General features: G+C 39.1%; 2 protein-coding genes across 4 annotated transcripts in view; one reads left to right on the top strand and one right to left on the bottom strand.

The window, feature by feature from the left end:
• Window positions 1–4,121, bottom strand: part of GCFC2 (GC-rich sequence DNA-binding factor 2) — a 44,706-nt gene extending 40,585 nt beyond the window's left edge. The window contains exons 1-2 of the mRNA XM_019719681.3: window positions 3,054–4,121; window positions 15–140 (exon numbers count right to left, since the gene is read on the bottom strand). Coding sequence (XP_019575240.3) covers window positions 15–140; window positions 3,054–3,345 — 418 coding nt within the window. The 5' untranslated portion in view covers window positions 3,346–4,121. The remainder of the gene's footprint in view (window positions 1–14; window positions 141–3,053) is intronic.
• Window positions 1–12,946, top strand: part of LOC148758918 (uncharacterized) — a 933,397-nt gene that overhangs the window by 45,973 nt on the left and 874,478 nt on the right. The gene's annotated exons all lie outside the window — the stretch shown is intronic.

The raw sequence follows: 12,946 nt of genomic DNA, 5'->3' as shown, positions 1-12,946 counted from the left end.
ACAAAATTACCAACCTATTGATGAAAATTCTTCTTCTAGAGAGCTAGAGCTATCGGAAGATGAACTCGGATCATCCTTACTTTCTGAGGAATGATGTGTTCCGTTCTCTTCGTCTGTTGAAAGATCAACTGTTCCGGAATCTAACAGGACATTTTTTAAATATAACAAAAAAAGAGTCAAGATATTAAAATTAATAATTATGAGCAACATATGACATATGTATAATATGGTGTTTTAATTTTACTCCACATACTTAAAGTAGATCTATAGCTCTTTTTCCAACTTTCATTGTTTCTGAAACCAAAGGATGGTCTAAAAAATGTACAGTTTCCCCATTTGTACTATCTGCTTATTTAGTACAAGTCCTTTAAAGGATGCACTGAGGAGGGGGAAGGGAACATTAGAGAAAAAGTGAAGGAATATTTAAAATAAAAAAAGAAAAATAGTTGTAGTGAATAAGTAGAAAAAGAAAAAATATTAATGCACACTTAATATGTTAGGCACATTGAAATCTGTTTTACAAGGTTTATTTAGTTTAATATTCACAATTCTATAAAGTAAAAGCTATTACTGAGGAGGATTAGTGTCCTCATCAGGATTGGAGAGGCTAAGTAACATGTCTAGTGTCACAAAGTAAGTGGAGAAGCAGGGCTTTCAACCAAATTTCATCCAACTCTGCATTTACACTTTATGCATGTTATGTCATATTTCAGTGGCTGGCGGCAAGAACTACTATAATGAGCATTACAGTCTCAAGTTAAATCATGTATCTATTTCCATTGTGTGATTTTGGGAAGGACACTTAATCTGTCAATTAATCTATTAAACAAAGATAACATTAAGAGATAATACCCATAGGGATGTTGTGAGAATTGAATGAACAAAATGTTAAGGAGTTCATGGTATTATTGACAAGAAAGGACTTGTTAGTTCTAATTATTTTGTAATTTTTATGAATAACCTTGCAATTTAAGATTACATAAATAATACTCTTTATCTTAAAACTTTCCTTAAGTAGAAGACCTACATACAGCCCAAAAAAGTCTTTAGATCAAAACTTAAGACAAAGGAACATAGCTGCAGCTTACATCTTTCAAGCTGCTGCTATTTATGTGAACTCCTTCTTGTTCTCAAAATGGATTAACTCCAGAGAAGAGGTTTTCAGAGTATGGTACATCAACCCTTGGAGGTCTCTGTTACCTCTCAGAGGGTCTGTGAAGTCAAAACTCCTTTCATCATTATACTAACATTTTTTTTTTTTTGCCCTGTTTACTCTGTTGATATTTATATAATAAAGCAGAAGCTGTGCTGAGTAAAACTGCAGGCCTCTTAACATGAATCAAAACAGTGACACCAATATGTGGTAGCAACCACCGTATTTCTTCAACCATACATTGACGGGAAAACAGCCAGTTTCGCTTACGGTCCTCACTAAAGCAATAAAAATTATTAATTTGATTAACTCTTGACCCTAGAATATGCATCTTTTTAATAATTTGTGGAACAAAATGGAAGCGTGCACAAAGCACTTCTGGAACGTACTGAAATGCAATGGTCGCCTCAAGGAAAAGCACCGGTGTAATCTGCAAGTTTAGCCACTGTCTTTGAGGAGGAACACCATTTTACTTGAAACGAATGACAAACTAGTTATTTGACGTGGATATTTAACAAACATTTTTTTCAAAAGTTAGCAAAGTTGTGCCTATTACTTTAAGAATTAGAGATTTCAAGTGAAAACTGGAATTTCGGAAAACTTATGTTCTCCCCTGTGAACTTGATAAATTTCCAATACTTAAAGATTGATGACATCAGTAAGAGGTTTTGTTTTTTTATTGATATTGTATAATAAAATATACCAACATTTGCAAGACCTGCAAACTCAGTGAACCAATACTTTTTAAACAAAGTGTGATGTTACCAACCACGCATAGGGAAAAGATCCATTCAAAATATAAAACAGAACAGTGGATTTTAATAAAAGCAATGCCACTCTTAACTGTTTTTTGGAAAACAGTTATTTTTCACAAAAATATGTTCCTTATCCTTATGTGTAATGGGTTAATTAAAAATGAATTATTAAAAATTTATCTTAATTTTTTAATATGGTAAATATTGATAAATATTATCCACTGAAACAAAAGATCGTTAGGATCTTTAGTCATTTTTAGGAGTATAAAGGAAGTAGTAAGACGGAAAGGTTTGAGAACCACTTTAGAAGGCAAGAGAAAAGGCAACTCCTGGGCTCAATTCTCCCTATTAAAGTTTAATCAGATAACTTACATAAAATAGAACAATATAAAAAGTTATCCGAAATTTAGACAAAACTAAGAAATCACTGAAATTCGTGGACTAAAAATAGTGGGGAGAAAAATTTTAACCTTAAGACTAACCGAAAACTACGTTTTTATAGAACACATTTAATGCAAACAACTTACGCTGCTTGAATCTTACATTTAAGGACTCAAAGATATTTAACAATTACTACATTGTATTTAACGCCATTATTAGTACGGTCGACAGCGTCATCAATCTTTTGTTACTTAACTGACATGTATTGTTATTTTTCTTATCTGTTTTCGCAAATAACTGATGAAAAGGAAAATTGGCACAAGAAAAGGTCTCACAAGCCTGTCACCTACGTTCTTCTAACGTATTAGTCCGGCGAAGTGTTTTCTAGAAAAATAATTGGGGACGGTTCCAAAAGGTACATGCAATTGTCTTCTATCTAAAAGTATTACAAATTTTAACTCTTTTGTGACGATTTAACATAATCAAGAACTGCACTAAAGCTATAATTGGTGGTGGTCCATCTGATGGTGCAAACACAGACGAGCCCCCAAATATACAGCATTCTTACTACTGCCCCAGAGTCCTATGTGGAGATGCGGACAGCGGGCGAGTGCTCGCAGGCAGGCTGTCATGCTCACTATTTCCACGAATCAGCGTTGCTTCCGTCAGCATCACGTTATAGAAACCTCTAGAGAAACCCGCGGGCCTCTCCCCGCCCCACTCAGCTCGTCACTTTGGGCGCCCACCCCGCCGCTCCGCGTCACCTGGGACGTCCGAGCCGCCATCCGCGCGAAGACCCGCTCCCGTAGCGCGCCGGGAACTCGCCCAGACCCGGCTGCGGCCCCGGCCCCGGCCCCGGCCCCGGCCCCGAAGGACCCGGACTCGATCGGCCCGTTCCGCTGCCTCTGCGCGGCCTCCTCCAGGGGGCGGCCCTTCCTCCGGAGCAGGGCCCGGGGCTGCCTGCTCCCCGGGTTCAGCAGGTGGCTCCTCTGCGCCGTCGCTGTCACTAGAGTCGGCTCGGCGCTGTCGGAAAGTCCTTTTCGGCCTGTGAGCCATGGCAGAGATCCAGATGCCTTGAACAGGTTCTTTTCCGGCCCACGCCAACCCAAGTCTACGACGTCCACTCAGGCGCGCGCTCCTCCCTTCCTCCGGACCGACACGTGCGCGCGCCCGTTGCGTGCACCGTTGACTCACGCTTCACCCTGCGCATGCGTGCTTTGCCTCCTCGGATCTGCTATCCCGAGACCCGTTCACAGCGCACGGGTCTAGGGATGCAAAGTGTTTTATTTACGCGGCCAGCTTGTGAAGAAGATCGTCAAGCGATTCCTGCATACCTCTGGGCTGCGTGCCATGGACAGCATCACTCACACGCTCTCCTTGTGCAAACCCTATCTGGGGAGTCGCTGTGCCCGCGTCCTGGACTGGAACCAGATCACCTGTTTTCTCCTTTATGGAGAGAGCAAAGTTTTCTCTCCAACCAAGACTTAAAACAACCAAACAAAAAGGAGTGTGTGTGTGTGTGTGTGTGTTGCTTCTGAAAGCTAAACAGTAAAATCTACGCATAGATAATAGGTGCACAAATAAGGAAAACAAACAAAAAAATCAAATGATTGCTTCCAGGCTTCAACAGAACCTGGTTAAGGGCTTTGGTCCTCATGAAAATATTGCATCTGAAGAAAAGGGGGTGCTATTTAGAAAGACTCAGATAAAAAGGGCTACTTGCTTACTTCCTCATTTTAAACTACACTGGCTCCACAGGTAGGTCCTGCTCTTACTCACCTTGATATGCCCATACTTAGTGGAGATCCTAACTCAGAGTATTCATGGAATGAACATGAATTCAGTGAACTAAATGTGTGGAGGAGGCGATACTGAAACCCGAAAACAAATCCCTCTGTTTAACATGTTAGATGCAAATATGTTAGCTGACAGGTAATGTACTACTGAGACAGAAAGAAAAACTGTTATTTAAAACATAAACCAAATATTTGTTCTTAGGTAGAGAAGTGAGATAAGTGGTTTTCTCTGGGTATGGCCTGGCTAGAAGAGGATGAAATAGACAGCACCTGTTTAATAAAAGGAGAGGAACATTGGATTTCCTCCTCTGACCCCAGGGAAAGCAGCGTAAAGGCTCCAGGGTAGAGTTGTTACATTTAGAAAAAAATATAGGGTATCTAATAAAATTTGAATTTCAGATAAACAAGGAATAATTTTTTTTTTTTAAAGATTTTATTGGGGAAGGGGAACAGGACTTTATTGGAGAACAGTGTGTACTTCCAGGACTTTTTCCAAGTCAAGTTGTTGTCCTTTCAATCTTACGTTGTGGAGGGTGCCGTTCAGCTTCAAGTTGCTGTCCTTTCAGTCTTAGTTGCAGGGGGCGCAGCCCACCATCCCTTTCAGGACTCCAGGAGTTGAACCGGCAACCTTGTGGTGGAGAGCTCACTGGCCCATGTGGGAATCTAACCGGCAGCCTTCGGAGTTAGGAGCATGGAGCCACTGGGTGGGCCCAAGGAATAATTTTTTTAGTATAAGTATGTCCCATCTAATATTTGGGACATACTTGCATGGAACATCTTGGAATTCCAATCTATGATGAAGAGAAATGTGGAAAAAATTTCAAGGGTAGAGTCTTGCAACCTGGGGCTGGTAGTGCTTCTGGAACCCGAGGAATAGTACTGGTCAGTGAGAAGTTCCCATTTGCAGGGGGTAGGGGGAAAAGGAACTTTTAAGACATAGTGCTGTTTCCCCTCAAGCCTTTAGTAAAACTTTGCGTCATACAGATTTGACTTAACACTGCTGTTGGGAATAAAGGACTCATCAGCTGAGGTCACGATGGTGGCAGTACCTTTGTGATGAGGAAAGGTGATGGCTCTTCAATTTCTGAGTTGAGAGTGAGAGAAGAGATATAGTGGATGACAGGAGAGAAGCAGGCTGCTGAGCACACTGGCTTAGGAGTTGCTATGAGATGGTCCCTTTCCCCAACTTTAAAGGGGGTAGATGCTTCACAGGGTTATGCATGGAGACAGGAAAAGAGCAGCCAGAGAGCAAGAATTGTATTTCCCCAAATAGCCTTTCTGAGTACTTGTAATCATCACTACCTTATTTTATTCGCTCTTTCTCATGAATACTAGTTATTTTTTTCCCCTAAGAGGACAAAGACAACGCCACATCTCTTATTAGACCTACACCCTACTTATTTAAATACTAGCTTATTAAATCAATTGACTTTCAGGACACTTTGCATTATTCACCTCTTATATAATTTAAAATTGCAGAGGTTAATAATTGAAGAAAATTGGCATATAAAAAAAAATTCCATCTTCTGGCAATGGATGTCATATTTACTCACAGACCAGTTTTCCCCTGAAGTGAAATGGACATTTTATTCAACTTCTCTTGCCTTTGATCCGTGGGTTCTGAGCTCCCTCTAGTGAGAAATATGTTACTTACAGAAGGATTGTGTCAATCTTTTGGAAATTGGCTTGTTATTAAAGAGCTATTTTTTTCATCCTCTCTTGTTATAAATAATGGTCTTATTTTCATTTTTAAGCCAACCTATGTCAAACTTTCTCAGAGGAAAAAATTTTGGAAAGTCATGTTTATAATTAAAGTATCATTCTTTCTTTTGGGAATTAAAAAAAATATTATGGAAATGCATCTAAAATATGGACCTAATTGTGCTTTCATTTTTACAGCATCTATTCTTTGTTTTTTTGAGCTCTTACTATGATGGGCAACTTGTGCTGGGACCAGGAGGTCCTGTTCCCAATGGTTACATTCTATTAGCAAAGTTAGCCCTACAGTTTGGCTTATTGAAAACTCCTTATTGAAAATTAAAAAAATTTGTAGTAAGAACACTTAACATAATATCTACCCTCTTAACCAAATTTTAAGTGTACAGTGCACTATTATTAATTATAAGCACAATGTTGTATAGCAGATCTCTAGAACTTCTTCATTTTGTTGAACAGAATATTTATACCTGCTATACATCAACTCCCCATTCCTCCTCCCCTAGCCCCTGGCAACCACCATTCTCCTTTCTGCTTCTATGAATTTGTCTATTTTAATACCTCATATAAGCAGAATCATGCAGTATTTGTCAGTCTGTGACTTAGTATAGTGTCCTCACAGTTCAAACATGTTACATGTACCAGGCATTCCTTCTTTTCTAAGACTGAATAATGTTTCATTGAATGTAAATAACACATTTTCTTTATCCATTCATTGAACAATGGGCATTTAGGTCATTCCAACATCTTGGCTATTGTCTTTTTTTATGATTTTTATTAAAATATAGCTAACATACAACGTTACACTAGTTTCATGTGTACATCATAGTTATTCAACGGTACCCACCTCGCACTACACAGAGTTATTACTACATTATTGATTATATTTTCTATGCTAAAGAAATGATCATCATGGTAAGTCCAGGTGATCTGACACTATTCCACACTATTGCAATATTATTGAACGTTCCCCCTTTTTAAAATTTTTCAATTAGAGTTGACAGTCAATGTTATTTTATATTAGTTTCAAGTGTATAGCATAGTGGTTAGACTTTTATATAATTTAGGAAATGATCCCCCTGACTAGTACCACTTGGCACTATACACAGTTATTACCATATTATTGATTATATTTCATATACTTTAAAACCCCATGACTATTTTGTAACTACCAAGTTGTATTTCTTATTCCCTTCACCGTTTTTACCCTCAGAGACTCCTCCCATCTATCACCCTGATAGTCTAGTACCCTTCTGACGAATACATAGTTATTACAATATTATTGACTCTATTCCTTAAGCTATACCCTACATCTCCATGACTACTGCATAACAACAAGTTTGTACTTCTTAATCCCTTCCTCTTTTTCACCCACTCCAAAACCTCCTGCCATCTGGCAACCATCAAAATGGTCTTTGTATCTATAAGTTCGTTTCTGTTTCATTTATTTATTTTGTTCTTTAGATTCCACTTATAAGTGAAATCATACATTTTTCTTTAGCTGTCTGACTTATTACACTCAGCACAGTAGCCTATAGGTCCATCCATGTTGTTGCAGATGCCAAGATTTCCTTCTTTTTGATGGCTGAGTAATAATATTCCATTGTATGTATGTACCACCTCTTTTTATCCATTCATCCATTTAGGGACACCCAGGTTGCCTTCATAACTTGGTTTATGTAACTAATGCTGCAATGAACATATAAATGAAAATGTCCCCTTGAAGTAACATTTTAGGTTTGTTTGGGTAAATACCCAGAAGTGGGATACTAGGTTCTTCTTTGTCTCTTGTTATAGTCTTTGTTTTAAAGTCTACTTTTTGTCTTATAAAAATATTGCTACCCCAGTTTTTGTTTGTCTGTTTGTTTCCATTTTCATGAAATATCTTTTTCCATCTCTTTACTTTCAGTCTCTGTGTGTCTTTTAATCTGAAGTGCGTCTCTTGTAGGTAGGATATGTTAGGGTCTTGTTTTCTTATATATTCAGCCCTCCTATCTTTTGATTGGAGCACTTAATCCATTTACTTTGAAAGTAATTGTTGACATGTATGTAGTTATTGCCACATTATTATTCGTATTTTTTCATTTTGTTTTCATCTTAAAGAAGTCCCTCTAAGATTCCTTGTAATACTGGTTTGGTGGTGATGAACTCCTTTAGCTTTTTCTTGTCTGGGAAGCTCTTTATTTGTCTTTCAATTCTAAATGATAGCTTTGCTGGGTAGAGTAATCTTGGATGTAGGTCCTTCCTTTTCATCACTTTGAATATTTCCTGCCAACCCCTTCTAGCTTGCAAAGTTTCTGTTGAGAAATCAGCTGATAGTCTTATGGGGCCTCCCTTGTAGGTAACTAACTACTTTTCTTTTGCTGCTTTTAAGATTCTGTCTTTGTATTTAACCTTTGGCGTTTTAATTATGATGTGTCTTGGTGTGGGCCTCTTTGGGTTTATCTTGTTTGGACTCTGTGTTCTTCTTGGGCTTGTATGTCCATTTCCTTCTCCAGGTTTTGGAAGTTTTCTGTCATTATTTCTTCAAATAGGTTTTCAATTCCTTGCTTTCTCTCTTCTCCTTCTGGTACTCCTGTAATGCGACTGTTGGTATGCTTGATAATGTCCCAGAGGCCCCTTAAACTCTCCTCAATTTTTTTGGATTCTTTTTTTCTTTTTTGCTGTTCTGGTTGGGTGTCTTTTGCTATCTTATCTTCTCCATTGCTGATTGGATACTCTGCTTCATCTAATCTACTGTTGATTCTGTAATGTATTCTTTGTTTCCATTATTGTATCCTTTATTTCTGACTGGTTCATTTTTATGGTTTCCGTCTCCATTTTTATGCTTCCTGTCTTTCTGTTGAAGTTCTCCCTGAGATTATTGAGCATCCTTATTGAGCATTCTTGGAACTCTGCTTCTGATAGATTGCTTGTCTCCATTTTGCTTAGTTCTTTCTCTGGAGCTTTGTTTTGTTCTTTTATTTTGGACATGTTTCTTTGTCTCCACATTTTAACTGCCTCCCTGTGTTTGTTTCCATGTATTACGTAGGGCTGCTATGTCTTCTGGTCTTAGTAGAGTAACCTTATATAGTAGGTGTGTTGTGGGGTTCAAGTCATGTTTTTTCTTGTCACCTGAGCCACATACTCCAGGTGTGTCCCTTGTGTGGGTTGTGTGTGCCCTCCTTTTGTAGTTCAGCCTTGGTTGCTATTTGCATATCAGTGGGAGGGATTTACCCTACCGCTCATTGTTTGTGAGGACTGGCCATGACTACAGTGGAGGAGTTGTGGTGCAGGGGCTGGCCCTACAGAGCAGGATCAGCCTCAGGAGGGCTCTGGTGTCTGACCAATCCACCTCTCATTTATGTCATTCTTGGAGGCAGCCTAGTGATGCTCCAGCTCGTTTTGAAACTGGCCACTGGGGGTGCCAGCCTCAGGACAACCTTGGAGGGGATCTGCTGCAGGTCAAGTTCAGCCACAGCCCACAACCCACCTGGGGCCACCTGGCAGGAGCAACAAAGAAATCCACAAATGGCTGCCACCTGTGCCATGCTTGGAAGTGCCTTGAGAGGCCGGCTGCTGCTAATGCTGGGCTTAGCGCTGCTCAGCCAGAGGTATAGGACACGCTCAAACCAGATGACGCTTGGCTGGGTTCCGCAAACCTTTGAGAAACCCTAAAAAAGTCTGCAGTATAAGCTAAGGCATGTGGTTTGTGTGGATAAAGTTACTGGAAGTAGCTTGTGCCCGAAAGTTGGGCAGGGAGGGTTCTGACTGGGACGTGGTGAATGAGCAGCATTAGCCAGCTTTTAGGAGACTCAGATAGGCTGCTGCCTGCATATGCATGCTGGGAAGAGGGAGAACCTGATAAAGAAACAATTTGGCCTCCACCAGTTCCTCCATTCAGGATAAAGCTGCCCCTCCAGCCCCCATCCCAAGCTAGACAACTCAATTCCCCACCATACATCTCTGCGGCCTTTCCAGCTGCTGCCACAGCACTGGAGCACAGAGCCAGTGATTGCATCAGCGTGTCAGTCCATGTGCGGGCCCTTTCAGAGGAGCTGCTGGGACTCCAGAAGCCCTTGATTTCACTCAGTCACAATCTACACTCGTTTTCACAACCAGAAACTATGGGGACAGCTCTCCCCAGCACTGGGACCCTGGGCTGGGGTGGGTCTGGGAACTCTCACTCCTCCAGGGGTGGAGGGACCTCCACAGGCGAGATATGCTTCCCAATTTTTAATGATCACACTCGGGTGTGAGACCAGCCGGTTCTGCATTTCTGCCCCTCTTACCAGTCTCAAAGTGGCTTCTTCTGCACGTTCTTAGTTATAGGGCTTTTGTTCAGTAAGATTTTAGGTGATTCTCAATGATGGTTGTTTGTAGTTTGGTTGTAATTTTGATGTGGTCATGAGAGAAGGTGAATGCAGCGTTTACCTACTGTGCCATCTTGACTGGAACCATCTTGGCTATTGTTAATAGTGCTGCAATAAACATGAGAATGAAAATCACTTTTCAAGATTCTGATTTCTTTTCTTTTGGCTAAATACCCACAAGAGGGGTTGCTGGATCATATGGTAGTTTTATTTTTAATTTTTTGAGGAACCTCCACACTGCCTTCCATAATGGCTGCACCAATCTGCATTCCCACCAACAGTGTATGAGGGTTCCTTTTTCTCCACAGCCTCTGCAACACTTGTTACTATTTGTCTTGTTGATGATAGCCATTCTGACTGGGGTGAGGTGATATCTCATTGTGGTTTTTATTTGCATTTCTCTGATGATTAGTGATGTTGAGCATTTTTTCATATGTCTATTTGCCATTTGTATGTCCTCTTTGGAGAAACGTCTCTTCAGGTCCTCTGCCCATTTTTCAATTGGATTGTTTGTTTTTTTTGTTGTTGAATTGCATGAGTTCCTTGTATATTTTGGATATTAGCCCTTTATCGGAGGCACTGTTTGCAAAAACCTTCTCCCATTCAGTTGGTTGCCTCTTTATTTTGTCGATGGTTTCCTTTGCTGTGCAGAAGCTTTTAAGTTTCATATAGTCCCATTCTTTTATTTCAGCTTTTACTTCCCTTGCCTTTGGAGTCAAATTCATAAAATGCTCTTTGAACCCAAGGTCCATAAGTTTAGTACCTATTTTTTCTTCTTTGCACTTTATTGTGTCAGGTCTTATGCTTAAGCCTTTGATCCATTTTGAATTAATTTTGGTACATGGTGACAGATAGCACTCCAGTTTCATTCTTTTGTACATAGCTATCCAATTCTCCCAGCACCATTTATTGAAGAGGCTGTCTTTCCTCCATTGTATGTTTTTAGCTTCTTTGTCAAAAATTATCTGTTCATATTTATGTGGTTTTATTTCTGGGTTCTCAATTCTATTCCATTGGTCTATGTGTCTGTTTTTCTGCCAATATGATGCTGTTTTGATTATTGTAGCCCTGTAGTACAAGCTAAAGTCAGGGAGTGTGATACCTCCAGTATTGTTCTTTTTTCTTAAGATTTCTTTGGCTATTCGGGGTCTTTTGTGATTCCAAACAAATCTGATGATTTTTTGTTCTATTTCTTTAAAAAATGCCATTGGGATTTTGATGGGGATTGCATTAAATCTGTGTAACTATGTTGATTCTTCCAATCCATGAGCACAGAATGTCTTTCCATTTCTTTGGGTCTTCTTCAATTTCTTTCAAAAATGTCTTATAGTTCTCAGCATATAGGTCCTTCACATCCTCGGTTAAGTTTATTCCTGGGTATTTTATTCTTTTTGCTGCAATTGCAAAAGGAATTGTTTTTTCTATTTCTTTTTCTGAGATTTCATTGTTAGTATATAGGAATGCAATGGACTTTTGTACATTGATTTTGTAGCCAGCAACTTTACTGTATTTGTTGATTGTTTATAATAGCTTTTTGGTGGAGTCTTTAGGGTTTTCTATATATAGCATCAGGTCATCTGTAAAGAGTGATAATTTAACTTCTTAATTCCCAATTTGGATGCCTTTTATTTCTTTTTCTTACCTGATTGCTCTGGCAAGGACTTCCAACACTATGTTGAAAAGCAGAGGTGATAGGGGACAGCCCTGTCGTGTTCCTGAACGTAGAGCAAAGGGCTTCAGGTTTCACCATTAATTATGAGATTAGCTGAGGGCTTGTAATATATGGCCTTTTTTTATGTTAAGGTATTTTCCTTCTGTACCTATTTTATTAAGTATTTTAATCATAAATGGATGTTGTATCTTGTCAAATGCTTTTTCTGCATCAATTGATATAATCATATGATTTTTGTCCTTTATTTTGTTTATGTGATGTATCACATTGATGGATTTGCGGATATTGAACCATCCTTGTGCCCTGGGGATGAACCCCAGTTGGTCATGTTGAATAATCTTTTTAATGAATTGTTGTATTCGATTTGCTAGAGTTTTGTTTATGATTTTTGCATCTGTATTCATCAGAGATATTGGTCTGTAGTTTTCTTTTTTTGTGTTGTCCTTACCAGGTTTTGGTATCAGGGTAATGTTGGCCTCATAAAATGAGTTAGGGAGTACTGTCTCGTCTTCAATTTTTTGGAAGAGTTTGAGCAGGAGTGGTATTAGATCTTCTTTGAAGGTTTGGTAGAATTCACTAGTGAAGCCATCTGGTCCCGGACTTTTGCCTTTGGGAAGGTTTAGGATGACTGGTTCAATTTTGTTACTGGTGATCGGTCTGTTTAGATTTTCCAGTTCTTCATGGTTCAGCCTTGGAAGACTATATGTTTCTAAGAACTTGTCCATTTCTTCTAGGTTATTGAATTTGGTGGCATATAGTCCTTCATAGTATTCTTGGATGATCCTTTGTATTTCTGTGGTGTCCGTGATAACTTCCACTTTTTCATTTCTGATTTTGTTAATTAGTGTCTTCTCTGTTTTTATCTTAGTGAGTCTAGCCAAGGGTTTGTCAATTTTGTTAATCTTTTCAAAGAACCAGCTCTTTGTCACATTAATTTTTTTAATTGTTTCTTTGTTCTCTATTTCATTTAGTTCTGCTCTGATTTTTGTTATTTCCTTTCTTCTGCTGACCTTGGGTTTCACTTGTTCTTTTTCTAGTTCTTTAAGGTGTAACATGAGGTTATTTATTTGGGGTTTTTCTTGCTTCTTGAGATAGGCCTGTAGTGATATAAATTTCCCTCT

This window comes from Rhinolophus sinicus, chromosome 2 (genome assembly GCF_057876585.1).
Source record: "Rhinolophus sinicus isolate RSI-liver-muscle chromosome 2, RSI-T2T, whole genome shotgun sequence".
NCBI lineage: Eukaryota > Metazoa > Chordata > Mammalia > Chiroptera > Rhinolophidae > Rhinolophus > Rhinolophus sinicus.
This window is presented reverse-complemented; position numbering and strand designations above follow the sequence as displayed.